The sequence below is a fragment of the Siphateles boraxobius genome, unplaced genomic scaffold (genome assembly GCF_051911475.1).
Source record: "Siphateles boraxobius isolate OS27281-9 unplaced genomic scaffold, OSU_SipBor_1 35, whole genome shotgun sequence".
In the NCBI taxonomy this organism is placed as follows: Eukaryota; Metazoa; Chordata; class Actinopteri; order Cypriniformes; family Leuciscidae; genus Siphateles; species Siphateles boraxobius.
The window spans coordinates 3429927-3457500 of record NW_027508975.1 but is presented as its reverse complement, the minus strand read 5'-3'; the positions used below and the strand labels follow the sequence as shown (position 1 = coordinate 3457500).

General features: G+C 38.0%; 1 protein-coding gene across 3 annotated transcripts in view; it reads left to right on the top strand.

The window, feature by feature from the left end:
* Positions 1 to 27574, top strand: part of dync1i1a (dynein cytoplasmic 1 intermediate chain 1a) — a 66783-nt gene that overhangs the window by 27027 nt on the left and 12182 nt on the right. For 2 of the 3 annotated variants that reach the window (XM_077196088.1, XM_077196089.1), the window contains 8 exons: positions 4574 to 4666; positions 8617 to 8779; positions 9673 to 9772; positions 9958 to 10083; positions 21864 to 22010; positions 24356 to 24469; positions 24554 to 24687; positions 25865 to 26009. In XM_077196088.1, the coding sequence (XP_077052203.1) occupies positions 4574 to 4666; positions 8617 to 8779; positions 9673 to 9772; positions 9958 to 10083; positions 21864 to 22010; positions 24356 to 24469; positions 24554 to 24687; positions 25865 to 26009 (1022 nt within the window). The remainder of the gene's footprint in view (positions 1 to 4573; positions 4667 to 8616; positions 8780 to 9672; positions 9773 to 9957; positions 10084 to 21863; positions 22011 to 24355; positions 24470 to 24553; positions 24688 to 25864; positions 26010 to 27574) is intronic. The other variant, XM_077196090.1, reaches the window with a different exon arrangement.

Sequence of the window (27574 nt, the reverse complement as noted above, 5' to 3'; positions counted from 1 at the left end):
ATAACATAATTCTATATATTATTAATATAATTAATATTGTTATACAACATATAATGAATTAATATACTTAATTTAATTACTATTAATATTATTATTGATATATTACTTGAATATGAATGAATATTTCATGTTAATTATCATTTTAAAAATGTATCTTAATTAAAATGATTTTAAAAAACACAAAAGCTATGTAATATGAACATGCAGTTTTTGAAACTTCTGGAATCTGGAAATTTAACTATATCGACAGTTTATTGGTAACTCTTTAGGGTCCAATTCTCACTATAAACTAGTTGCTTATTAGCATGTATATTTCTGGGAAATAGGCTGTTTATTAGTACTTATTAATGCCTTATTCTGCATGATGACCATATTCTACATCCCCTAATCTGTGTGTGACCATATAGGTTGTCAACCACTGGCCTAGGAGCATCACTGATCTCAAATTAACCCAGTTTAAGATGCTTTACCATCATGAAAACTGAATGGAAGTGTGAGCCTGACAAGTGCACCGTAACTCTCCTTTAACACTGATGTTTCCAAGACCACGTCCATCTGTGAACCATTTGCATTTGGTATATCGCGTGCAGTGTCTTAACAGCGGGAAGCGCTAAGATCCTCTTTACCACATTCAGAGGCATTCGCTCTCGAACCCTCTACAACGAATCAAACCTTTTCGCGTTTCCACTGCGACTCTAATATGTGATAAGCAGAACTAATCTTTCACACACCCTGCACCCAACTGGTGCACAAATAGCGATTTCTGGTGCCTAATTAAGCAGTTCATTAGCTGGGATGTCTTGAGTCCTACACCCTGTGATAAGCTTGTCGCTTTAAGGATGGAAGTCCTGTTTTGATAGACGCAGCTGCTGTGTTGGTCATTACAACTAACAGCTTGACAAGCGATGGATTTGAATTGCTCCGAGCAGCTTGAGGGAACTGAGAGGAGATTGAAGACAGGTAAGATAGAGGGGGGTGTTATTACCTTGCAGGGCACGTCCAGAGTTTCATCAACCTGGTGAACAGGGGAGATGGTTCCTAATGTTCCTTCCCACTGAGTGAACCCGTATTAAGCACCAGGGTAGAGTGTGTTAAAGCTGTCTCGTTTGTCCTTCTCTTCTTCGCTTTCAAGCAAACCAACCGATCCCTTGATGCCATGTGGGTTGCCGCCACCTCATGGGAAGCGCAAATAAACATGTTGACGTGGATGGGAAGGTCTGATGCATTAAAAATGGATTTAAGGACATAATTTAATTTACAAATTGGTTTGAAAGTTCCCTGGGATTTGGCCCACAGTGTTGATGTTTTGCATAGTGATATGGGGTGTCACGAAAACACGCTTTTAGGCAGGAAGCCACAGGGATCTGCTGATATATTGCGAGCCTCTTGAACGTTGTTTGCGAACCTTTGGACCACAACCATGAATCAGGACTGTTGTTGCTTTGTCCTCCGTCTGTGTGGTCAACACTTCCGGTGGCTTCGTGTGAATGACTTTCCTCTAGTCCTGGTAATATCAGGTCACATCCTGCTCCACACTTGGACATGCTGATCCAAAACCTTCTGACATAGTCTGTCTAGCATGTGGGTCTTCTGGTATGCAAGAGGTGTCCCGTTCTCTGCCTGTGCTATTTTCTGTCAGGCCCCAGAGGGAAGAACAAACTGAAAATGAATGGCAGGGCTCTTTCTTCCTCACAGGGCAAAAACAGATGAGAGAGGGAGAAAGAAAAAGAAGGCCAGAGTAGGCCATGTTGTTGTGGTCGGCCTGGGCTGGCTGGCTGCCTGTCTGGGTCTAAGGACTCCTCTCTTCCCCGCTGGTCTCTGGCTCAGAAGCTCAGTTGTATTCAGCAGCTAAACCACACTTGCTCCTGGCCAGACTCGGCTCACATCAGTGATCCACATTCAACCTCTGGGGAATCAATTGTCTCAGTGCTTATACTCATATGCTGTGGATTTAAATCACAATATATACAGTATTAACACAAAGTATTATGAATTCAACATACATTTTATATTCTATGCACATTGTATTCAACGCAAAACTTATGTATTTTAAAAGGGAATGAACATTTAGTGTGTACCTAGTCAAGTTAGATGCAATATTTAATTTGATGCAAATGAAGAACAGATGCAAACTCTTGTTTGTTCTTGAAGTGACTTCTCTTTAAAGGGATAGTCCACGTCATAATTTACTCTTTGAACGACACTTATGTCGTTCAAAACCAGTATGCAGAATATGAAAGAAGATATTTTGGTTACCAAACAGTTTTGGTTCATATTGACTGAAAAAAACATTGGTGTAAGATTTACTTTAGAAAATATATAGCTGCAAGCAGCAATTAACGGGGTTCAAGCGCTTTAAGGCCTTTAAGCACATGCATAAAAAGGCTCTTTACTTTTAACTTTTAACGTTTTGCCACCCCGGCGCAGACGTGAATTGAAATTGCCACCTTTTTTGACAATTACACCTCTACAGAATCTTTCTGCAATGATTTGGTGTTTCCGATTGGGCAAAAATACCTAGGACTATTTCGCAAAAGTAGGTTTTTCGAAAAATCCAAAATACCCGAACATTTCGTGTGACGGTCGAACCATCCCTCAAAGTTTCAAGTCTCTACAACTTACGGCTTGGCCTGCTGATCCTTGGTAATTGGAACCCCTCATTTCAAAGGAACAGCAATTAAAACATTGAATTAAAAATGAAAGTTTGAAATAGAAAGACTGATATTGTATTCTCTTGTAAAATACTCCAATAATCTGTTTTATTTACAACTTTGAAAAATCATTTTTTACAGTGTACGGATAAAAAATACGATGGAAGTCTATGGAAAACAAAACTCTTTGATTAGCAACATTATTCAATATATCTTCTTTCATGTTCCATATGAAAGAAAGTCATAAAGGTTTGGAACCTTACTGACCAATTAGCAACTTTTGTCGTTTGCCATTGCAAGCTGATGCCTTTTCTTATGTAAGACTTTAGACAATCTTTGTGTTTGGATAGTTTTAAACACAATTTTACAGAAATTGTCCAATAACACTGCAATAATGTTGGAGAGTCACTTACAGTATAAGTTATTTTCATTAGAAACTTTAGTGGAGCATCAATTAAATACATATGTTGTCTAAGTTTTTTAAAATTATATTTTCTTGTTAAAAAGCATTGTATTTCATGTCCTAACGCTACAGCATGCCTAGTTAATATTAGCTAATTTTATAAAAATGTAATTTAAGTCTCTCGATATTTTTAAATATTGTTGCAATTTAAAGTAGCTGTTTTCTATTTGGATATATTTTAAAATGTAATTTAATCCTGTGATCAAATCTGAATTTCAGCATCATTACTCCAGTCTTCAGTGTCACATGATCCTTCAGAAATTCTAATATGCTGATTTGATGCTCAAGAAGCATTTCTTGTCAGTGTTAACGATATTACAACAATGCAGTTTTTTTTTACGATTTACTTTTAAATGGTAGTGTGCATTATTGCTTGCTTTCACTACGAAAAAAAAAAAATTTGTTTCCTTCCAGAACCCATTGAGTAAAAATAAATATACGAAAAAAACATTATTGTTTGAGATTAAACACCAATAAGGCGACAAATCTGTCATACTACAGCATAATTCACAACAATGTTCGCGACTGCATTCTTGCAATGCTTAAATCATTGTTGAGCGCGCCTCCAGGCCCTTGCCTCCTCCCTAACTGGTGTGAACACAAATACTCTGGTGTTGAGAGTCAGCAGCAACACGTCTAGCATGATGGGATCACTTCCTCCTGCAGACTGGGCACCCACTGTCAGCCCGACCTCGGATAATTAACCTCTCCCACTGGGGTTCAACAAGAAAACAATCCCACAGAGCTCTGTGTGTATGCTAGCGTGACTGTGTGTGTGCCCCATCTACAGGTGCCTCTGAGGGTGTGAAGCGTCATCCTTCTCGCCATCTGTAGGCATGGGGCAAGGTTAGGAACACATGGCCAGCACTTCAGGGCCGAGGAGGGGTACGGACGGCGTAGCAGGTGGCTGAGAGCGGGTAGCACTAGGCCGGGGTCTTTGACTGGGGTGACTAGGTTAATTAAGGGGTGAGACTTCAGGGCCTAAGGGGCCCCGGGACAGGCGTTCGGGGGGTTTTGGGGGGTTGATCGAGTGCAGAAAGAGGCCACGCCACTCACCAGCTCCCCTTCCTGTGGGGTATCTGTGCCTGTCCATGAGCGGACCTCTAGATTCATAAACTCAACGCACACGTGTAGCACACATGTTCTTAGGGACTTGAGGGAAGTGTCTTTTTAACTGACTGTGTTGTTTCTCTGGAGCTCACGGTTGTGAAAAAGCAGCTGTGCAAATCCCCATCGAACCGAAAAAACAACAGGCCGTGTTGATCCAAAACAAGCCGTTGAGTTGAGCGCATCTGATTAGTAAAGAGTCTGATTGTTAGTAAAATGAGTGGAAGTCTATCGAGTCAGTATATCAGAAGATCTGTAAGCTATTATTATGGGTCACACAGGGAGGCAGTGGGGTTTTGGCAGGTGTCATTGAACAGAAACTGAACATGACCTTTTGTGTGTGTCTTTTCAGAAGATGAAGAGGAGGATGAAGAGATCACAGAACTGAAAGCTGGCCCAGAAACTGACCTGCAGGAAGAAGAAGAAAGCAAGGAAACAAAAGAAGGTAAGAGTGGGTCTGAGTGCATTTGCTTGGTTAGCTAACGGTGCTTTCACACTCCAGGTTCGAATGCCTGGTCCGAACTCAAGTTTGATTGATCCCTCTTACTCTGCCCCAGCTGGACTGAGTTCACATGATATTATTTGGGTCCAAACCGCGGTGTGATTTCATTTAATTTTCATTTCTGCTGAAGGTGAGCAGATTCTCTCTGCTTGTAGTGCGTCAGTCACGCTTGTTAGGAAAGTGAGTGAGAACACAAACACAGTTTTATCGAATCATGCGTCATCAATACCGATTCACTACCTCTTAAGTATGATTGCATTCATATAAGAAGCGAACTGTACCGGAGTTTACTTGAACCATATTCAATAAAAAAAAATTAAAGTTTGTAAAACGTTTTCTTTTAGACCTAGGGTTAAAATTAGTCATTATAATTACTTTTAAACAATATTTTTTATTCATATTAATAAAGCTATTACAAATATTGGTAACACTTTACAATAAGGTCTCATTTGTTAACATTAGTTAATGTATTAACTAACATGAACTAACCATGAGCAGTACATTTGTTACAGTCCTTGTTAATCTTTGTTAATGTTAGTTCACAGTGCATTAACTAATGTTAACAATTACAACTTTTGATTTTAGTAATGAATTAAACATGATCTAACATTAATAAATGCTGTAGAAGTATTGTTTATTCTTAGTTTGTTAACTAATGAAACCTTATCCAAACCGCTGTATGAAAGTGTTACCCAAATATTATTATATTATATTATAATAAAAACAATACTAAATTAAATCCAGAACATATTCTTTAAGTGTTAAAGGTTAGTCTGTTGTATTAAAAACAAATTTATGTAAAAAAAAAAATAGAAGTGGGGTGCCCTTATTTAGATAGTAAAGGTGTGTGGGAAGTTGCTCTGTTATAAAAACGTGTTCCCTACACCAACAGCCTCCACCTGGCACAAATTTAGCACATTTGACTTCTGTATGTCGGATGTTACACGGAACAACATCTGCTCAGTTCAGACTCCACGAGAGAGACGTCTCTTTACAGTAAATCCTGGCGTTGAGACGCATGTTCTGCACACATGTTCCATAAGTGCCAATCAAAACCATAACAGATTTGTAGATAAATTACCCAGACTGACTAAAATGACATTCAGTGTGGTTGTTCCACAAGGGCAATTCCTTCTGTGTTGGCATAGCTGGAATTTTATTGTGGCCTTCGTTTGATGTTTCAAAGGGAAATGCATCCTGTTAGCGGTTAATGAGTCATGGGTGGAGTGACATGACATTGAGGGGTTTATTAACATGACGTAGCACCTCTAATAATTTGCCATGTGATTTACAGCTTGCACTGTTATGCAAGCCATTCTATGTTAAACCTTCCACCCGTGAAATAATGTGTGTATCTTACAATTACAGTATGTATGATGATTTAACTTATTTACAGTGACAAAAGATTCCCAAAAAGGTCATTTAAAGTAGACCTATCATGCTTTTTTACATTTTTAACTTATTTAGTGTGTAAGGTTGCTTGAAAAAGTTCTTCAAAGTTACAAAATCCTTAAAAAAGGGATTATTCTCAATATCAGTGTCACTGTAAACTCCCTGATACGCCTCCATTGTAGTCTTGAGTTTTCTTTCGGGAACAAACACGTCACAATATTCCTCATTTAAATAATTCCTGTGTTGAAACTCAAGGTTCTGGTAAGGTGACCCATCACAACACGCTGGTCCAGCCGACCAATCAGTGCCCATTACACTTTTCAGAAGGAAAACGAGACAGGAACTTCATAGAGACAGGATCTAAACAGTGGTGCTTTTCCCCGTACAACGACGTAACTCGCTGGTTCACTACCAAAGTACGATGCATCGTTGAAGAAATCCCCTAGCCAGTCACGACTGTTTCCCGAAACTGTTTTGTCGCAAATTGGTCGTTCAACCCCATTGGTTAATGATGTCACACAGGTGATGGAGTAATAACTTTCTTTTAATGAATCTGTTTGAGATCGAATTAATGCTAGATGTTTTGCTATAAATTAAGAACATGGCATGCACTATTTCTAATTTTTCTCAGTTATTTTGCTTTACTTCCAGATTCAATCATAGGCTCGTTCTTGTAACATGCGCACTCTTCAAAAACGGTGCTTTAAATATCTTGACAAACTAAAAGACGTTAATTACATTTGTATGTATTCCAAATAAAAGATATAGATTGTACGGAATGTCAGCTTGCTTATTTTGCTCAAGATAAGGATTTATTAAGTCCACATGTCATGTAAACTAGAAAGTGCTTCTAACCACAGCTCGCGAGCTGTCGTTCCAACCACACAACTATGCGATGCTGTTTGCGAATGTTCGTTGGAATGATGGTTTCGGGAAACACTGACTCGTTGAACTGTGCTAATAACAATGGAACTTGGGACCATTGTTGGCTAGCGATGCATTTGGTAAACACACCTCAGAGTGTTAGAAGACTGGGAAGAGAGGAGCTGCAAACATGTCAAAAATGTGAAAAATAATGTGTTCTTTTACAGAACTAGGTATGCACGATATATCGGGCACCATATCGGTATCGGACGATTTTATGTTATCGGCCCAATAAGAAAATTTGACCGATATATTAAAGCCGATAAATAATGGTGTATTTCCTTAAGCTGAGACGCTTCAGATGCTCACTATTCACCATTATGCTTTTGAATTGCTTGAAATATGATTGAAATCACTTCAAAAAGAAAAAAAATACAGTTAAGTGGAAGTCGGTCATTGTTACATCAAATTATAATAAGAACATTAAAATTGTGTGCTTGGGACATGGCTTTTAATGGTGAGACTTTTATTTTTGTAATCAGGCTCTCAAAAAATTATATAAAAATTTGGATTTAGATTTATAGGCAAATATATCGGTTATCGGCTTTCAAATATAAAGAATTATCGGTTATCGGCATCGGCCAAAATGTTCATATCGGTGCATCCCTAATTAAAACCCTTTTTTTAACAGGTCCTCTTTAAAGCTATGATTCAAACAGTTTCACTACTGTACAAATCACTTTTGTTCCTACCTGTGCTGATTTTACTAGTCGTTGTTTGGGCCTCCCACACGTCAAATTCCCAAAGTCACCAAACAGGATCAGCAGAGCGTTGAGTGGCCACTCGCGTGTGACCCCGCAGCCGTATCAGATGGCATTCTCACTGGCTGGGGGCTGGGCTTATCGGGCCGCGGCATTCTGGGTCAGGCCTGATCGAACTTTAATGTCACTAGACCCCAGCAAGTGGACTTCAAAGCGAGTGGAGAGTGCATTCTTTGTGCAAGTGTACAGGGTAAATAACTAGAGGGAGGCTGGACAGAGGCAGACTGTGAAAGCACACGAGGGCTTTGACTCCACGCTGACTTTGATCACGCTTTTGTCTTCCTTATGAGTCATCAAAAAAGGCACGCAAATCAAGTGGGCTTGGATCAAAGGAACGGGCCCCTAATAGTCTGGGAGAAAATAGAGAAACGCAATAACATCAAAAAAGGAGGAGAAAAACTGGGCGTGTTGTTGTCATTATGGAAAGATGTACTAAGAGCCGTGTGTTCGCTAATGTATTTGCTTATTCTTTTAGTTGTTTGTTTGTTGTTTTTTACGCCCATATCTCCCTTCTAATTGGCTTAACTCCCTTGTTGGGAGTCAGGAAAAAGAATGCAGGCGAGTTTGTTTAGGTTCAGATTGTACAGGTACTGCTCATCGTTATGCTGTACGGCCATGATTTTGTCTGTGGTTAGATCCGTTTGTTAGTGTTATTGTATGCAAGTAGTAGGTATAAACACGTAGGCCATCGCTGCGGTCGTGGCATGTGCTTTTGTGTGTTTGTGTATTAAAACATATGGCCTGTTCTGTGTTTATTTACTCTGCAGCTGTGTTTACATCTTCATTTTGTTGTGTTTTGTCTGGCGTGTGTATCAGGCCACCCGCGGGAGCTGACGGAGGAAGAGAAACAGCAGGTTCTGCACTCGGAGGAGTTCCTCATCTTCTTCGACCGCAGTATTCGTGTGATGGAGAGAGCTTTAGCCGAGGACTCCAACATCTTCTTCGACTACAGCGGACGAGACCTGGAGGATAAAGAGGGGTGAGAATGTACTGAGTAACACAAAAACATGATTTCTGGGTATTTTATCCATTATTTATGTTTATTTTTTATGAACATTCCTTTTATATTATATAAATTATATTTATTTAATTTATTGTTATATTAAACATTTCATTTAACAACAATCATAAATTATAAATTATTTATGGTCATATTAAAACAAACCTAATTTATGTGAGAAGGTTGACAACAATGACATCCAAATGAATCTTCACGAAATGGAATCAAAACCATAAACTGCTTAAATCATCTGGATGCAGTCAGATTTGAAATATTATGCTAATTTAATGTTTACAGAATAAATGTTTTTTATGCAATGGATGTGTAGGTTGCTCCAGTGTTTTATGTTCTGTCATAAAAGCCTGTTGAAATGATCACATTTGTAGTGTATTTACAACTTTTTTTTCTTTTCTTTTCTGAACTCAGTGAGATAAAAATAGCAAAATTTGGTAGGGTTTGTGCTAGTCAGTAGTATTTATAATTAGGCTAATATGAAAACATCAACAACACCTCGATGAGCTAAAGTGTGTGTGTGTGTGTGTGTGTATGTGTGTGTGTGTGCGTGCGTGCGTGCGTGCGTGCGTGCGTGCGTGCGCGCGTGCGTGCGTGTCTGTGTGTGTGTGTATGTGTGTGTGCGTACATTGTACTTCAAAGAAATTCTTGCGTAAGTATGTCATCTATTAACAAGCTTTCATTTTGCTCTTCTGTATGGGTAATACAAACACACTGTTATTTTTATGAATAACGGTCAATCGTATTATCAATCGTTTTTGATTCGCTTTAATTATGTGATATGGTTTAATTACTATCGTACATGGATAAGTGTGTATTAAAAGCCCAGAGCTCATGTTATCAGTGTCTCCCCCTCTCAGAGATCTGCAGGGCGGCTCCAGTCTCTCTCTCAGTCGTCTGTTCTATGATGAGCACTGGTCAAAGCATCGGGTCATCACCTGTCTGGACTGGTCCCCTCAGGTACACTGACCTCCTTCTCTGACCTCTCCCTCGATGTCAGCACCTGTTCATTTAAAAGGGGGAATCCTTCCTTGCTCTGTCTCTCAGTCAGCTTTATCATTCTCATCCTCTTCTCCGTTCTCTCTCTCTCTCACACATCTTTCTCCTGCCCTCACTATCTTCCCTTCATCTTTCCATATTTCCAGTACCCTGAGCTCTTGGTGGCCTCCTACAACAACAATGAAGACGCTCCTCATGAGCCAGACGGTGTGGCTTTGGTGTGGAATATGAAATTCAAGAAGACCACACCAGAGTACATCTACCACTGCCAGGTGAAAACCCTTCACACAGCACGACTTTACACTCTTACCCTCCGAAAATCACATCACACAGAACTGTGTTAAAGAGTGTTAAAAGGGTACTTCACCAAAAAATGAGAATTCTGTGATCATTTATTCACCGTCAAGTCGTTACAAATCTTGCTTCCGCAGAACTCATCTCAAAAGAAGATATTCGGAAGAATGTTGATAAACCAAACAGTTTTGGTGACCATTGACTAATTTCTAAAAATATCTTGTTTATATTCCTCAGAGAAAAATCATAAAGGTTTGGAAACATGAGGGTGAGTAAATGACAGAATTTACAGACCACACAAAACACAACACTCTCAACACACTATTTATGCTTAAAAATGTCATAGAATAGTGCACAAGTACGCAAATTGGGAAACACAACTCGACCCCTTGGAATGACCTCTTGCATTTTCAGAATGTGCAATATATGCGCTTTGACTTGATTCATGTAATATATCAAGTGAACCGAGATATTAATAACACCTTTTAATATTTTCGTTTTACTTGTGTTGCACAAAGTTAAGACGTTTTACTCAAAATTTAAATTAAAATGGAAAATAATTATTTATTTTATATTTAACTATTCACTGAGTTAAAAATATATTAATCGTTATGTATATCATGACATAGTGCATGCTATATATTGCATACTATCTTAAAAATATTGTAGGCAGCAGGTAGTGCATTCTGTGCTGTAAGCAGCTCTCTAGTTAAATACACATAAATGTATACCAAAACGACCTCATTGGAAAGCCATGATAAAGGAAGTGGTAGCTTCAATAAAAGGGAGGTCTAATGGAGCATACCACTTCAGATGACGACATGGATTTAAATGAGGGTAAGGTGATATTTAATTAAAGGTGCATGCTGGCCTTGGAGTACCGCAGCGGAACAGAGCACCTTATTACGGTGTGTGTCCGCTTGGGTCAAGCCAAAAAAATCCTGAGGTTTGTGTGTAAAACATATCTGGTGTCGGTTTTGACGCTAATTATAAAAGACTCTGGGTTGGGAGTCTTTTCAGGGAGACGACCAAGTAAGCAAGTCTGGGAGGCGACAGCCTGGTGCGAGGGAGAGATATTAGAGAGACATTTCTGTAATAAAAAGATGTGGCTTACCACTTCCTAATCCTAACAGCCGCATATGTTTGCCCACCCACATGGACTGCCGCTTTTCAAATGCCCAGCACCTCTCTCACACACACACACACACACACACACACACACACACACACACACACACACACACGCATGCTCGTTTACTCACACACTTACAACCCAAGCATACTCAGACATGCCATATTAACACATGTTCATAAACAACAGACTTTTCATATTTATATATAAAATAAAATAGTCATTTTTTTCTCATTGACTTTATAATTTAATATAATTGAAAGTTACTCTAAAAAAATATTTATTACTAGCTACTAATTACATCTTTAACTGTGTAAATAGATTACTGCACTAATTACTTTCTCTAAAAAGTATTGCAATACTTATGACTAATTACTTTCTAAATCCCATATCAACCTCGACCAGTTGAACAATACAAGGACAGACACAAATTGCACTTCTGATTCTTCTAAATAAACAATATAAAATTGCATAAATTATTCTTGAACTGACCAAAGTGTGTAAAGGGAGAAGGTTACATTCAAAACATTTTAATCCAATAATTGTTTTTATATAGAATTGTTCTATAGAGAGACATTTCTGTAATAAATGTCTGTACAGTATTTAATGCAATTACATCAGAAATAACTGTAATTAAACTACAGAAAATGTAAGAGTTATCCTTTACTTTTTCAAGGTTACAGTAATTAGATGAATTAGTAATTAATTATACCCAACAGTGACAATGCAGAGGGCATCAGTGTCTTACAGACTGCAAGGTTTTTGGCCACTGGTTTAGAAATTCTGTATGACGGGAATCATAAGAGAAGTTTGCTAGATATATTTTTTTAATTTTAAATTTTTTAATTTAATGTTTTTAATTAAAAAATAATAATAATCAACCCTGAAACTTTTATATATATATATATATATATATTTTTTTTTTTGCACATTTTTTAGCAAATAAAAAAAGTATATGGGACACTAAAATGTATGGTATTTGTAAAAAGTGCTCTTGTGTTTTTGATTGTGGTGTCACGTAAATCAAGACTTTGACCTTCCTCACTCTGTCCTTCTGTAGTCTACGGCTCAGTGGCTACAGAAAAGATGGGACGTATAGAAAGTATATATAAATACAAGATGAATAACACACAATGGCATTTCTCAGCTTTCCTTCAGTGTGTCCTGAGGTTCAAGCATCCCTTTTTCATCATGAGGAGAGAAATGGAGAGAGAAGCACAGGATCTCCAAACATTTTGCCGTTGGCTAAGGATGAAAGATGTTGGACCAATTTGCCGAGATGTTGTTTTTCGCTCTGGGCTCTGTTCTAAACGGTGGTGCTCCCCTCTCACTAGACTGGGAATCTGATGGCTCTTAATGTGCGAGCATGTTCTGCTGCTTAACCTTTCCAAACCACACTGATCTTATTCCCTCTGAGGTACACGCATGCAAGAGCCATATACTCATCCCCCACACGCTCCTCTCCTCTCTTCTATTCTCCCTTTGCGGCTTCCCTCACTCTTGGCAGGCCGTACGGCGGAGTTCAGCAGTTTTGCAGTCGTTTTTCCAGATTTACCCACAGCCGCAACTTTCATGTGCTGCATACTTCAGAAACCCCCCCTCCAGCACCGCCGGCTCCCACTTTTCCCTTAGTTTCTCTTTTGGCTGTTCCAACTTTACCTCTTTTTGCCACATCTCTCTCTCCTTATACTTCTTCTCACACTCTAGCTCTGTTCAAAAACCCAGTGAGCTGCCTCGTTGCCTACTTAGGCAGCATCCTAATCATCACAGATTCTCATAAGTGAACATACTACATTGGCGGTACCTCCACACATCACAATTGGAGGCAATTGACCCTTCGCAAAGACCCGCCCCCCTTAGTAACTGTCGCTATGTTCGACAAGCTACGCCGCTCTCACGCACACACCATGTTCTCACGCAGTGAAAAGTAACGTTACATCGCGGATCAGAGAGGAGACTGACAATACGCTGACAGACAGGGCAGACCTGACCAAGTTACTTTTCGGTTACTTTTGATATTAAACAAAGACTCATCTTTCAAATTTGGTCTTTTTTAAAAAGAAATTTAAACAATAAATACCGTTTTGTGGCTCTTTAATGTGTCGTGACAGATCCCTGTAGAGCCTCAGTTAAAGCTGCTCGTGAACCGATCATCTCTTCCTTCTAGTTCATTTATAGCATCAAATAAACATGAATGAACATAAGAAGGAATGTTGTTTTAACCGCGGAAAGGCGTCAGTATATTCAGTTTTTCAAGTTCAAATCCTCCCATGTTAATCTACTAACTCTCCTGACTGCTTTGTCGGACAAAATGGCGGATGGCGAAGTATGATTGGTCAGATCACCTGTCAATCAAGCTCCCTGCGAAGGGTCAATTGATCTTGGTTACACTTTATTTCGATGTTCTATTTTACTAACTATAAGTAACTTTGCAAGTCAATTAAATCAGAGTATTAGTAGACTGTTTGGCTAGGGTTAGGTGTTAAGGTTCGGGTTAGTACAATAAGTTGACAGTGACACGTACTTTAGTGTCTGTTAGGGAGAAAAAAATAAAGTGTTAGCAGATAGCCTATTAAGCAGACAGTCTATTAGTAGACTCTAATAAGAGTTATTTGACATGAAATTACAGAGTTATTTATAGTTAGTAGAATGTCTCAAGTGGGCCTTAAAAATAAAGTGTTACCTTGATTTCAATGGAGTTTGCCTTTAGCAAACAAAGTGATTAGTTAATAACCATAAAAAGACAGTACATGCTGTTAGTTAAAATACTGTAGATTTTTATTTTTAGAATCGCATCTCTCCTGCTTTCTCTACCATTTTGGATTTGTTTTTTCACTGCACTCATCAGTGCATTCTGGGATTGTCATCTCCACAATGGACACATACAATGCAGTCTTTGAATATGGATTGAATCAGGTATATTAGTAGGTTGCGTAATTGAGTTACATATACATTACCATACATTACCGTTTAAAAGTACGATTTTTCAATGTTTTTGAAAGAAGTTTCTCACCAAAACTCCATTTATTTGATGAATATTTTTGGAAATATTATTAAAATTTTCAATTTAATCTGTTTTTATTGATTTTCTATTGAATTGATTTTTTCCCTCTGTAATTTCAAAGCTGATTTTATTATTACTCAAGTCTTCAGTGTCACATGATCCATCAGATATTATTATAATATGCTGATTCGCTGCTCAAGAAACATTAAATCAAAAGTTCTAAAGAAGAGCATTTAATTGAAATGGATATATAGAATATTTTGTAATATTGTAAATGTCTTTACTGTCACTTTTGATCAATTTAATGCGTCCTTGCTAAATAAAAAGTCTTTTTTAATCATCCTGATTAAATCATCCCAAACTTTTGAATGGTAGTGCACATTTTAAAACTTTACATCTGGAAAACGCTTTAAAAATGCTGCCAATGAAGACAGCACTAGGGTTTGAAACGCAGCTTAAGTTTGTCTTTATCCTCTCCTTCTTCGTTTCACAGTTTCTCCGGCTTTGGATGGTTATAAAAGGCCACTCCTGTTCAGACAGTTGTGGAATATTTCAGAGGTGGTTTTGGTTTGTTTTGGGCTCAGTGTGGCGTGATCTTGGCTCCCTGCTCTCTGCTGTTCTTTCGGGCCCATCATCACAGCAGGCCCTGCTCGCCAGTAGCATCACATGACCTTCTAAAGTGGGCTGCCTCTCGCCACATCAAGGGCTCACCCCGAAAAACTGCTCACCGATACTGTCAGCCCTCATCTGCATCGCCTGTATTTTATTGATATCATTTATAATTTTTCACCCAGTATGACTCTGTGTGAACCCCTGCTGGATGCCTGAGGCTCGCTGGCACAGAGGAAGATGTGTTCGCAGGAGCTTGGAGAGATGCCCGCTCTGGATAATGCTGGTGGATGGAGTTGCATGTGCTCATAAAGCTGAGTGTAGAAAGGCTTCAAAACCACTCACAGCTTTCGAGACCGGAAGAGCAGAGACCTCCAGTCCGCTATGGTTTTACTGCCGGCTCTTGTATCCACAAATAAGCATTGATGTAAATAGGGGGATGGGTCATGATGGTTGACTAGTTTATTTGGAATTTGTTTCTTCTTTTTTTGTTTTTTTAGGTGCTTTTATCAGTGCTTTAATTAGAGTACTGTACATTAGCTGTAACAGTTTGCATGGTAAAAAGTGCATAGAAAAGTTTCATCTTTAATCTCATTTAAAGAGGACCTATTATGTGTCTTTTCAAAGTCTTGATTTTGTTTTTGCTATCTACTAGAATGGGTTTTCACACTGGAATGTTCAAAAACATTATTTTTGCATTGTTGCAGCTCCTCTCTTCCCAGTCTGTCAGTAACGCTCTGTTTAGTTCCTGTCTCTATGAAGCCCCTCCTTCTAAAAAGCACAATGTGCTCTGATTGGTCAACTGTACCAGTGTGTTGTGATTGATCAGCCGCTTCCAGCGTGTTTCGGAAATGTGACGCCCCTTACCATACCTGCTACTTTCTACACACTACTAATGCAACTTTCAGAGAGTTCAGAAACATTGTGCACTGATATAGAGAATATAGAGACTTTTCAAATGGACATTGTAAGGCCCGTTCACACCAAGGTCGATAACTATAATGATAAAGATATAGTTCTAAAAATCACTCTAAATATAAAGTCGTTTAAGCAATCCCCTGAGTAGACCATTTTTAAATGATGTAGTAGCCCTAACTATTGGCCAAAAGTGAAGGTCTATGGGATTTATTTAGGAATTAATGGGATTGTTCACCCAAAAATTTAAATTCTGTCATTTACTCACCCTCATGTTGTTCCAAACCTGTATGAGTGTTTTTCTTCTGTTGAACACGAAAGAAGATATTTTGAAGAATGTTGGTGAACTGACGGTTGATGTTTCTGTTCAACAAAAGAAACTCATACAGGTTTGGAACAACTTGAGGGTAAGTAATGACAAAAATGTAATTTTTTTTGTGAAATATCCCTTTAAGTGTATTCAGTCTAAAGTGGAATGATGTAAGTTTGTGGAGCAAGCTGAATTTGAGAGCATGTTGACTAAATTTTTAGATTTATGTATTTTGAGGATGAACAAATTCACATTTATAAGTGCACTACCAAATCAAATGAAAGTATGAAGTATAGAATTGCATTTCATGCATTTTTGACTATACTAAGAATACAGTTCATTCATATTGACTGGGACACGGCCGTTCTTTCCTCTTGTCCGAAGGTAAAAGAGAGAGATCAAACTACTCGCATTCACTGGCTTCAACTCCATTGTTCTTTGAAACGGAGATATGGTATTACAAGGCCTGTGCCAGTAACCGCAGAGTGACAAAATCCGTTTGGGAAAAAAAGAGGTAGGGAGCGAAGGATGCTGGTGGAAGACAGAGGAGTGCATCTGGAGCTGATAAGCTTTGCTGAGAACCACATGATTGTGGTGCTTCAGGAGGAGGCGGCAGTGAATGTACTGTCTGTTACACAGTCATCTGCTCCCTGACAAATGGCTCCGACTTTTTTTTCCTTCTCTTTTCCCTTTCGTCCCTCAAAAAAAGGGGGCAACAAAGGAGGGAGTGTTCCTCATGCCAGGGTTAGTCTTGTGGATTATCCCATACTGAACCATTCCCATTGATATTATTTTGTCCGAAGCACTTAGTCCCAGTAAAACAAGGAAGGTGTTGTGGGATTGTCTTTTCACTTTCATTTTACTTTTCTATAAGACTTTCATCAGAGCTTTGGGTTGTTCAACGTCAAGCTATGCTTGTAATGTAAAATATTCTCAATTAAATCAGTCGGTGAAATGACTGCATTGACGAAATGGATGAAATAGTGAAATTTGGTGGCGACAACAAACAGGAAACTTCCTAATATTGACTGTAACAAATCGCTTCCATGATTTTATTGGTCATGGTACTATTGTATTCTTTGAATTAACTTCAAAGACTACAAAGTAAATTTGGCACATTAAATGATAATCCGTATTCTTTTCACTTAATAATTTTGCCACAATACTTTTTGTTCAGTGTAATATTGACAAAGACAAATTTGAACAAACTAAAACCTGAAATGGATTTATCGCATTGCAATTCCACTACAGAACTGAAAATATCACAAGCCAACAGTTGTATAGGACAAAGTGAGCTAATTCCAGTAGCAAAAGCTTGCATGTGGAGCACAGTGCTCGAATAGTGTTTGTGGGCTTCCAGTAAAACTGAGGAGGTGATTTCAGAATCCATGCGTTGAAGATAGCCAGATCTTAACTTACGCTCTCCATATGGTGTGAATATACAGCCTTTTCATACAGTTTCCTCTCAGCGCCATGCACTTTGCCATGTTTAGATTATGACTTTGAAGAGAGTTCAAATACTTGTCATATTTTTCTGCGCTTCGTTATGGAGCAAAAGGTCGCTATGGATTTATGTGGTTACAGTAATGAGGGAAGAATACATCTGATGTTTTATAAACTGAGATTGCCCTGTGACATGTTATTCAACATTAAAGGCCCGTTCACATCATGTCAGCATTGTCCAGTGCATTGAACTTTATGGAGTGAAGCGACGATACAGTGTTGCCCCTTAGCAAGGCATTGTCATCCAGTGCTCAAATTACAAACTATTTTGGGTTTGGACAAAGTTTGACCTCTTTGACCTTTTCAAAAAAGATATACTTTGCACTACAGAATCTAAGTTTGTGATTTTCACACATGATTTTGCCATCAAGAAACTGTCCTACATTATGTATAACTCCATTTTTTGCTCTAATCTCTTTTTATATAATTATATTTACCTTACTGTTTGATGTATTTTTTAAATTTAATTAATTTGAATTTAATTTACTAACATTTCAGTGTTTTATATGACTTCCAATGAAACATTCATTTGTTAAATTTGTTTTAAATTAAATTATTTTGGGATTAAAAAAAATACAGTATTGCCAAGAAGTCATGTGCATTTTTAGTTTTTAATTTTAGTTTTATTATAGTTTTATTAATATTTTGAGTTTTATATTTTTAGTTTTCTTGTTAATTTAAGATTCTTTTTTAGTAATTTTGTTTATTAGTTAGTAAGTTAGTAATTTATTAATGGTTAGTAAGGTAGTTACGTTTATGTATTGGGTAGGATTAAGGGATGTAGAATATGGTCATTCAGAATAAGGCATTTATAAATGCTTTATAAGTACTAATAAACAGCCAATATACTAGTAATATGCATGCTAATAAGCAACTATAGTTGAGAATTGGACCCTAAACTAAAGTGTTTTTAATAGTTTTAGTTAAAAATAATAACCCTGCCAGGAGTAGGTCAGACTGGTTGTTGTCCAAAGATAGTCAAGTTTTGTAAACGATTGAACGGATACATTTACACAAATCCGCTTATCCAATCAAAATGAATCTGTTCTGCTATAGAATTAGCATGTTTATAGGGACAGAAAACGGAGGGATCGAGACTGTCTTCAGAGGTTGTAGTAGGACAGTGATGATACCACAGCAGACGAGCCTGATAAAAACAGTGGTGTGCGGAGAAGCCTGTGATTGGCTGTTGGCTGGACTACTCTCCTGAGCTGAAGTTTCAGGTTACGATACTTCATTAAGTCTCTGATTAATGGCTTCATAGTGGAGTTATTACCCTCTTGTTGTGGTGACCCCAGCTCATGTTCATTAGCCCAGTAATAAAGCGCTGGTCTGGGGAGCGTGTCCCTGACACATGACTATAGGAGAGAGGGAAAGAGACTTGGTTCAGAGGTCGGCTTGTGGCTCTGATTGAAATAGCCGTGTATTTAAGCAGCAATGTTCCCCTGTCTCTGTATTAGTATTCAGGACTGACTGATCATTAATCACCGAACAGAGATACTTTTCCAGCGGTACTGGCAATCAGACTAATCAAGACTTGAGTGAAACTTTTCAACCTCTTAAAAGATACTAATCAATTTATTAACTGAAATGTTGGCTTTTGATGTCCAATGATTGTATTATTGCAGCCGGTGTAGTAACTTGCAAGTATCTGCTTTCTATTTTATTTCTACCATAATACTGTAGTTAGGGGTGGGAATCATAATAAATTAGAAGCTAATACATTTAAATCAGTTCTTGCAAAAGGTGACTTTTTAAAGACTAGACTCTAAAAAATGCTGGGATGTTTAAACCCAACTTTGGGTCAAATATGGACAAACCCAAACGTTGGGTTAAAATTTTTACCCAATGGCTGGGTTTGTCCATATTTTACCCAAAGTTGGGTTGAAAAAACCCAGCATTTTTTAGATTGTAGTCATTTTTTCGGCAACTATTCATAGTCTTTTTATAGGCAGCATAAATGCAATCCAAATATTGTCTTTAACTGTATTAAATAATACTAAACAAACAAAAAATGTGGTAACATTTAATTTATAAAATACCACTGATTACAGGACATGTAATGTGTATCTTAAACTACATATGTTATAATATGAACAACCAGTCAGTGGCTATACTGATTTAAGTCGCATGAGTAAGTTGTAAGCTCTATGTGTTTGATTCACTATGAAGAACCAAATCATTCACAGTAATTTGTTTGTGAATCATTTGGAATGCACTTGTGCTTTATGGTTTTGATTCACTATAAAGAATCGACTCGACTACATTGATCACTCTATATTTTTGATTCACCAAAAATAACTAATTTGTTCATGAATCGTTTGGATTTACCCTGGGTGTGTGCTTGTATGGTTTTGATTCACTATAAAGAACTGGCTCAAAAGAGTCAATTGTTTGAGAACCATTAGGATTTGGGGTACCCTGTATGGTTTTGACTCCTGTATTTAAAGTTCCTGTATTCTGTATTCAGAAACTACAGCTACAGCTACATTAATCACTGATGATTGCACTCGGTATGTGTTGCACTGTAGATTAAGTAGCAGTGTTGCAACACCGCTGAAAAATAGTTCCATGAGTATTTGTTTTAAAGAACTCGCGTGTGAAATCCAGTCGGGATGAAACAGAAGTTGCGATTGTCTTTTCTTCCTTATTGTGATATCTATCCAAGTAGAATGGCTTCTCGAACAAGAAAAAATGTAGGGCGGGACTTGGTTTTGTCCATGGGGAATTGATTGGATGGTTGTGGTTGGCTATTGGTGGATCTAATGTGAGTGACAGGTTGCCCCGCCCTCGTGTCGGTTAACACATCATCGCTGCAAGGGGGAGGGGAAGTTATTTTGATTAAAGATTAGATTACAATGTCATGTGATTGTTAAAGAAATAAATAAATAAATGTGCATGTATAAATGATCTATTATTACTATGCAATATTCCACAAAAGAAATGGAAGCTTTAGCGTAAGTTCTGCCAGGAAGACTCAATTTTTACGTCACTTTCTCATCTAACTCATCGTGTTCTAATACTCGTAGTATAAAAGATCGGTACTTACACATGTCTGAGTTCGCAGATGCTGATGCCAACATTCACCTCCATCCTCCACACCACAACCAGGATGGTCCATTCCCGTACCTCCCAGGGGTTCGGCTGCACCCCTGCTTTCGTCTTCAGGCAGGAAATGCAGAATCCGTTACCCTTGGATTGCGAGTTACGGACAGGGCCTACGCCAGAGAACTTTATATCACAATACTTGCTTGCTGGGCTGTTATAAAATATATGCTTTGTTACGTCATTTTGCCTCCTGAGTCTTTCTGGTAGAAATACAAATTTTGATTTCATGGTGACTTTAATGAAACATAACGTCATTCATTTCTGGTATGTAAATGAAGGGAATAATCTCTGTAAAGAACCGGTTCTCTGTATTTGTGTAGTATTTCTCACTCAGGCCGCAGTCAATCACACAATCAGTCAAATAATCTCTAGTCCAACCATCAAACGCTTTTGTCTTAATGCGTTTAAACTCTAAACCAGATTTGCCTGCGTTTCCTGAGTGTAAATAAACTCAACTCGGCTTTATTTTTACCCCTCCAACTTGGTTTATTTTGAGTCCTTTTAAAAAACCACCTCATATGTGAAGCTGCTCCCGAAGCCTCTTAGAAGCTGTATTTTTTTAGAGGGGGGAACGAATGAAAGAAAAGAGAAGCGTGTTTTCTTTTTCTCTGGTTTGTTTTCCAGTCACTTTAAAATGAACTCTGTGTGCATGACGGGGAGGCCGCAGATGGTGCGGGGCATGAAGGGAGACAGTCCGAGTCTTTGCTTTACTGACGACTGGAGAGCGCAATGAAAACACGCTTTTTACACTTCTGTCCCGCTGCTGTCACATCACCACGAAAAGGGCAGTTTTGCAAGTAAAACAAAATACCGTTGTCTCCTTGCTGTCAGTAATTGGTCTCCTGAGATAATTGTGAAAGCGCCTAGTAAGGCCACTGCAGAGAATTTTGTGTGAAAATATGTAAGCATTAGGGAACGTTTCATGTGACAGGCACTGAAGAGGAACCAAAAACTCAATAAAAGTGAAGATGGAGGGAAAAGCTGTCACAACAAAAGCCAGTGCTTTTCGCTCTAGTGCACTCTGTTTATGATGCTGTAATATAAAACTGCTGTTCCCACAATCCTTAGCATAGTTTGCTACTCTGCCCACCCTTCCTCCTTTGCCTTTATCATCACCTTCATCATTCTCTCTTTCCTTTGTCTTTTTGTCCTAAAGATTTTGTCTTGTCTTTTCCAGTCTCCAGTGGTGTCGGTGGGTTTTGCCCGGTTTCATCCTAACCTGTTGGTGGGGGGCACATATTCGGGGCAGATTGTTCTCTGGGACAACAGAAGTCACAGAAGAACGCCAGTTCAGAGGACTCCCCTGTCCGCTGCAGCGCATACAGTAAGAACACTACAGATACAATCATCCTTCTTAAACTTAAATTACCCCATCATGCTTTTTCAAATATTTCCTTTCATGCACTATGTAATATAGCTGTCTGTGAATGTAAAAGGTCTGCAAAGTTTCAAAGATCAAAGTGCACAATAAATGGAGTTGTGGTCTAGAAATTTATTCTGAACTGCCGAAACGAGTCGTCAGTCTCAATTCCAGTTACATACCTGTGTAACAAATTTGCATAATACCAGCCTATGGTCTTCATTGGCTGCCTGTGAAAAACGTCTACATTGCCCTGCCCTCAAACACTGTAGTTGTAGCTGAGGCCTGGAAAACATTGGTTCGTGTTGTCGACATGTCAAGAAGACATTGTTTTCAGCACTGCAAGTTAAAACACATGAATGACCAGGTGTAAAATCTTTTCTTCACTAATTTAAGCCTGAAAACAAAGACAAATCTAAAACAAATTATTTAAATTTCTGTACTATTTCTGTGCTAGCCATTATGAATATTTAAAGTATATGTGTATTTTTATATATATATATATATATATATTAAAAAAAATTTATAAACGCAACACTTTTGTTTTTGCCCCCATTTTTCATGAGCTGAACTCAAAGATCTAAGACTTTTTCTATGTAAACAAAAGGGCTATTTCTCTCAAATATTGTTCACAAATCTGTTTAAATCTGTGGTAGTGAGCACTTCTCCTTTGCCGAGATAATCCATCCACCTCACAGGTGTGGCATATCAGGATGCTGATTAGACAGCATGATTATTGCACAGGTGTGCCTTAGGCTGGCCACAATAAAAGGCCACTCTAAAATGTGCAGTTTTATTACAATTCTGCTGGACCAATAACAACAGATCAGAGCAAAGTAGGCTCTCGGAAAGGAGGGGCTTAGAGAGACTAAATCTTCAAACAAACCGTTTTCAGGCTCTTTGAGAAATGAGGTGATGTGCAATGTATACTATGAGAAAAATAAAGTGTTTTTTGATCTTGGATGCATATTAACCTATTGTAGAAGACCTCTAAATTAAAAATAGGATCCTTTAAAATAGCATAATTGGGGCAATTTAAAGTTAAAACCAAAGTGTTGTGAAAGAGTCATATTCTGTGGAACACAAAATGAGATATATCAGAATGCCCAAGCCGCTCTATTCCATACTCTGAATGTAAATGGTGAACATGACTGTCAAGCAAGATTTTCATTAAGTAACGACTTTGTATGGCATGAATATTCTTAAAAACATCTTCTTTTGAGTTCCACAGAACAAAGAAAATCTTACTGGTTTGGAACAGCATGAGAGTCAGTAAATGCTGACAGAATATTCATTTTGGGTGGACTATCCCTTTAATCAGACATAATGCTGGGACTGGGATTAATCATCCCTCAACATTTTCCTGACCTCGTCTTCTCTCTGTGCAAAAGTCTACGCAGGGCTAGACTCCGTCTGTCAGCACAGTCAGGCTCAATGAGCCCCATCTAACTCCTTGTCATGCAATAAAGACAGTACAGCCTAGTAGCAGAGGAAAGGGACGTCCATAGACCCTTATTGTGCTCAGCTGCCACACACACGGCCCCTGAATGCCATACATGCTGAGGGTTTAAACTCCCGTGCCCTTAATAATGAAAGCCTATGTCCCGGCCGCCGTCTCACCACTCCACCGGCTCATCTGAAAGAGCCCATTGTTGGTCAAAAAACAAAATCAAATTGACGGCAATAACGACATAATGGATTCACACAATCAACTGTATTTGCAGACGGGCAGATGCCCGAGCCATGTTAGTTCACAGGCGAGGTATTGTGTCTGTGTACACATTCAGTTCATAGCTTTAATTTTGCAACATGTTTGCTGGCCATACAGTAGTATTCTTCACCCTTTATTTAAATATATATTTTTAAATTGTTAAAGATTTTTTAAGCATGTTGCATAGTTGTACTGTGAGCATGCAATGAAAAATGCCAAATTGTGTGACATAATTCTTGGCCAGGCTGTCATACAAAGAAATTATGAACGCATGCAAAAGAGAGAACCAACAAAATATTAATACCTGTTATGTTGTAGTCAATGTATGCCTTTTTTTGCATAGTAAAATAAAACCTGTAGCTGTAGTTAGCCTTTTTTGCCAAATAATTTTGTCAGCTAAATACCTTAACCAAGTTTAGTGTTTTGTTCTTCCCTCATATTTATAATATTTAAAGAAAAAAAATTTAATATTTTCCTCATATTTTGATGGTTAATCAAACCTGTAGGGTCAACAAATATCCCCTGCGGACATCACTTTTGGCCACTACTACTGTATACGAATTTGTATGTGACATACTGTATATGTTTCTCCTCAAAGCACCCAGTGTACTGCGTCAATGTGGTCGGCACCCAGAACGCCAACAACCTGATCACGGTGTCCACAGATGGACGTATGTGTTCCTGGAGCCTGGATATGCTGTCACAGCCTCAGGTCAGTTCTGGCACATCTGATCAACACCTGACACTCGACCAGCATCCATCACACCTGTATAAAAGTCTGCTTGCTCATTTGTAGGAGAGCATGGAGCTTGTTTATAACAAGTCTAAGCCAGTGGCTGTGACTGGGATGGCCTTTCCCACTGGAGACGTCAATAATTATATAGTTGGCAGTGAGGAGGGGACAGTGTACACAGCGTCCAGACACGGCAGGTGAGTGGCACACACACACGCATACATTTGGCACACTGTTCATGATAACCCTTAAGGCTCGCTCACACCAAGAACAATAACTATAATGATAACTATAATAGTGTCCACACCAACACACTATATCGTTTTGTTTATTCTAAGCGCATGCACCATTTATGTCGTCTGTCGCTTTAAATGCTCGAGCTCTTTAAAGCAGGCTGGATTCTAATTGGCTGTCAGTGTTTTAATAATTCATCAGCTGGAAAAAATAGATCTGAAAGTGATTCCAACAATGTTGTTTCTTTGTGCCGTTATCGTTGTAATTGTGGTGGGGACTCTGCTATTCTTTTAAAAATTCTTTTTCGTTATTGTTATAGTTCTTGTCCTCGGGTGATCCGATCATAAATGTCCAGAGATAAATTAAATATAAATAAACAATCACTTAAAACAAATTCAGAGGTAGCCGGAAACACACGTGGCCACATTTTCTGATGGCGTTTGTAGTGATGTTCGTCCCAGACAGCAGCGAAGGACCGCCTACTCACCTGTCAATCAAAACAAGGGTTCTAATCTTTGCTTACATATGGCTTTCTGATCAAAACATTTAGAAAAGCATGTACAAATCGGTAATATTTTTTAATGGTTTTTAAATAATTATATGCTTACCAAGAGAAAGATCTAAAATACACTAAAAACAGTAATATTGTGGAATATTATTACAATTTCATATATATACAGTATATATTAAAATGTAATTTATTCCTGTGATGCAAAGCTGAATTTTCAGCATCATTACTCCAGTCTTCATGGTCACATGATCCTTCAGAAAGCATTCTGATATGTTGATTTGCTGCTCAAGAAACATTTCTGATTGTGATTAATGTTGAAAACAGTTGTTAATATTTAATGCATTTTACTTAATACTGAAAAAAATATATAATAGTTACAAATCTTTGATGAATAGTGAGTTGAAAAGAACAGCATTTATTGGAAATATAAATCTTATGTAACATTAGAAATGTCTTTACTACCTATTAAAACTTGCTGAATAAAAGTACAATTTCTTTAAAAAAATCTTACTGACCCCAAACTTTTGAGCAGTAAAGTATACGTACATGCACTAGACTTACATCAGGTGTGTAGAGGGCCTTAAATGGTTATTTCTTGTTTTTGACCATCGCTTTGTGTTGCTCCACAGTAAAGCTGGTATCTGTGAGATGTTTGAGGGCCATCAGGGGCCAGTGACAGGCATCAGTTGTCACAGTGCTGTGGGCCCTGTCGATTTCTCCCACCTCTTTGTCACCTCTTCTTTCGACTGGACTGTAAAATTGTGGAGCACAAAGGTAAGACAGAGTATCATCAGAGTACCTCACTCTGTTGACACCACACTACAAGATATTCTAAACAAATGTGGCATGACTAATCAACAGTTTTAATGAGACACATTGCCGGCTCATGGACTGGAATGAGTCACCATTCAAACATTTACCAGTGTATCATTAATGAATTCATTCAAGAGTCTGAAATTTTGTAGCACTTCTGTTAATTCACTGGTATTTTAATATTTATACATGTAAATATTTAAACCATGCCATTCTAACAGCAGAAAACATTTTTGTTTAAGGTTTTTGTACGCTCAGAAAGTACAACATTAATATTGAAATGTCTCGTCAGATAGTTATCATTTGCTTAATCCATATTGTTGTTGTTTTAACAAATATCTAGAATCAAAATTTAGTTAAAAAAAAAAAGTGAAATTATGTAAGATAATATGATGTTTTCAAATAATATTGTTTTGGTAACACTTTAGTGTCCAATCCTCACTATTAACTAGTTAGCATGCATATTAAGGATATTGGCTGTTTATTAGTACTTATAAAGCACATATTAATGCCTTATTTTGCATGGACATATTCTACATCCCTTAATCCTACCCAATACCTAAATTGAACTGCCTTACTAACTATTAATAAGCAGTAATTTGGAGTTTATTGAGGCAAAAGTTGAAGTTAATAGTTAGTTGATACTGAGAATTGGACCCTAATCTAAAGTGTGACCATATTTTTTTATTAAATGCATTTTTTTGTGTATGCATAATATTTAATGTACTAACCAGGCTAATTCAACATTAATGCAGGCTTTTGTAAAGGGCATTTTAAGCCCTGCTTTGTTCATGAAGACAGTATCTTGGCAGTGTCTCATACATGCAAGTAAATCCGTTCTGTGTCCAAAGCTTCGAGACCGCTGGACAGTGGCTTTTTGCCTTGGAGCTTAATCTACAAGTTCAGAAATGAATGATTGAGTCGCTTGATTGGGGTTCAAACCACATGGACCAAAGAGATTGAGCAAGAGCGGGTTAGGGTGGGAGACGTATGGACATGGTTGTGCTCACAGATACTGCAATCTGTGTCTGGAGATACTGGCTCAGATCACATTAACCACAGAGTATGGGAAGCATGGAGGCCAAGTATGAATAAAAGATGGACGTAGAAGGAATGTTACGGGAGGAGAGAGGCACAAATAATAACAAACAAAAAAGTGTTATAGCTTGACGAAGAGATGTCAGTGACACAAACTCTGGTAGGAATTGAAAGTATAAGTAGTAGTTAAACGTAAAGTTTGACCAAAAATGTTCCTAATCTTTCAAACCTGCGTGACTTTCATTTCTGTGTGGAACACAAATTGGGAAATGTAAAAAAAATGGTTGCTCTTTTCCAATGCATTTACAATAATAGGGACAATAATGTTACATTTAAAGTCTTTCAAAGTCATAATACAGATTTGTGTGAGAAACAGACCAAACATGAAGTAATTTACAGGTTTGGGACAACAGTATGATGTGTAAATTTTGACAGAATTTGCAGTAAAAGCATTTACAATGTTACAAAAGATTTCTCCTTCAAATAAA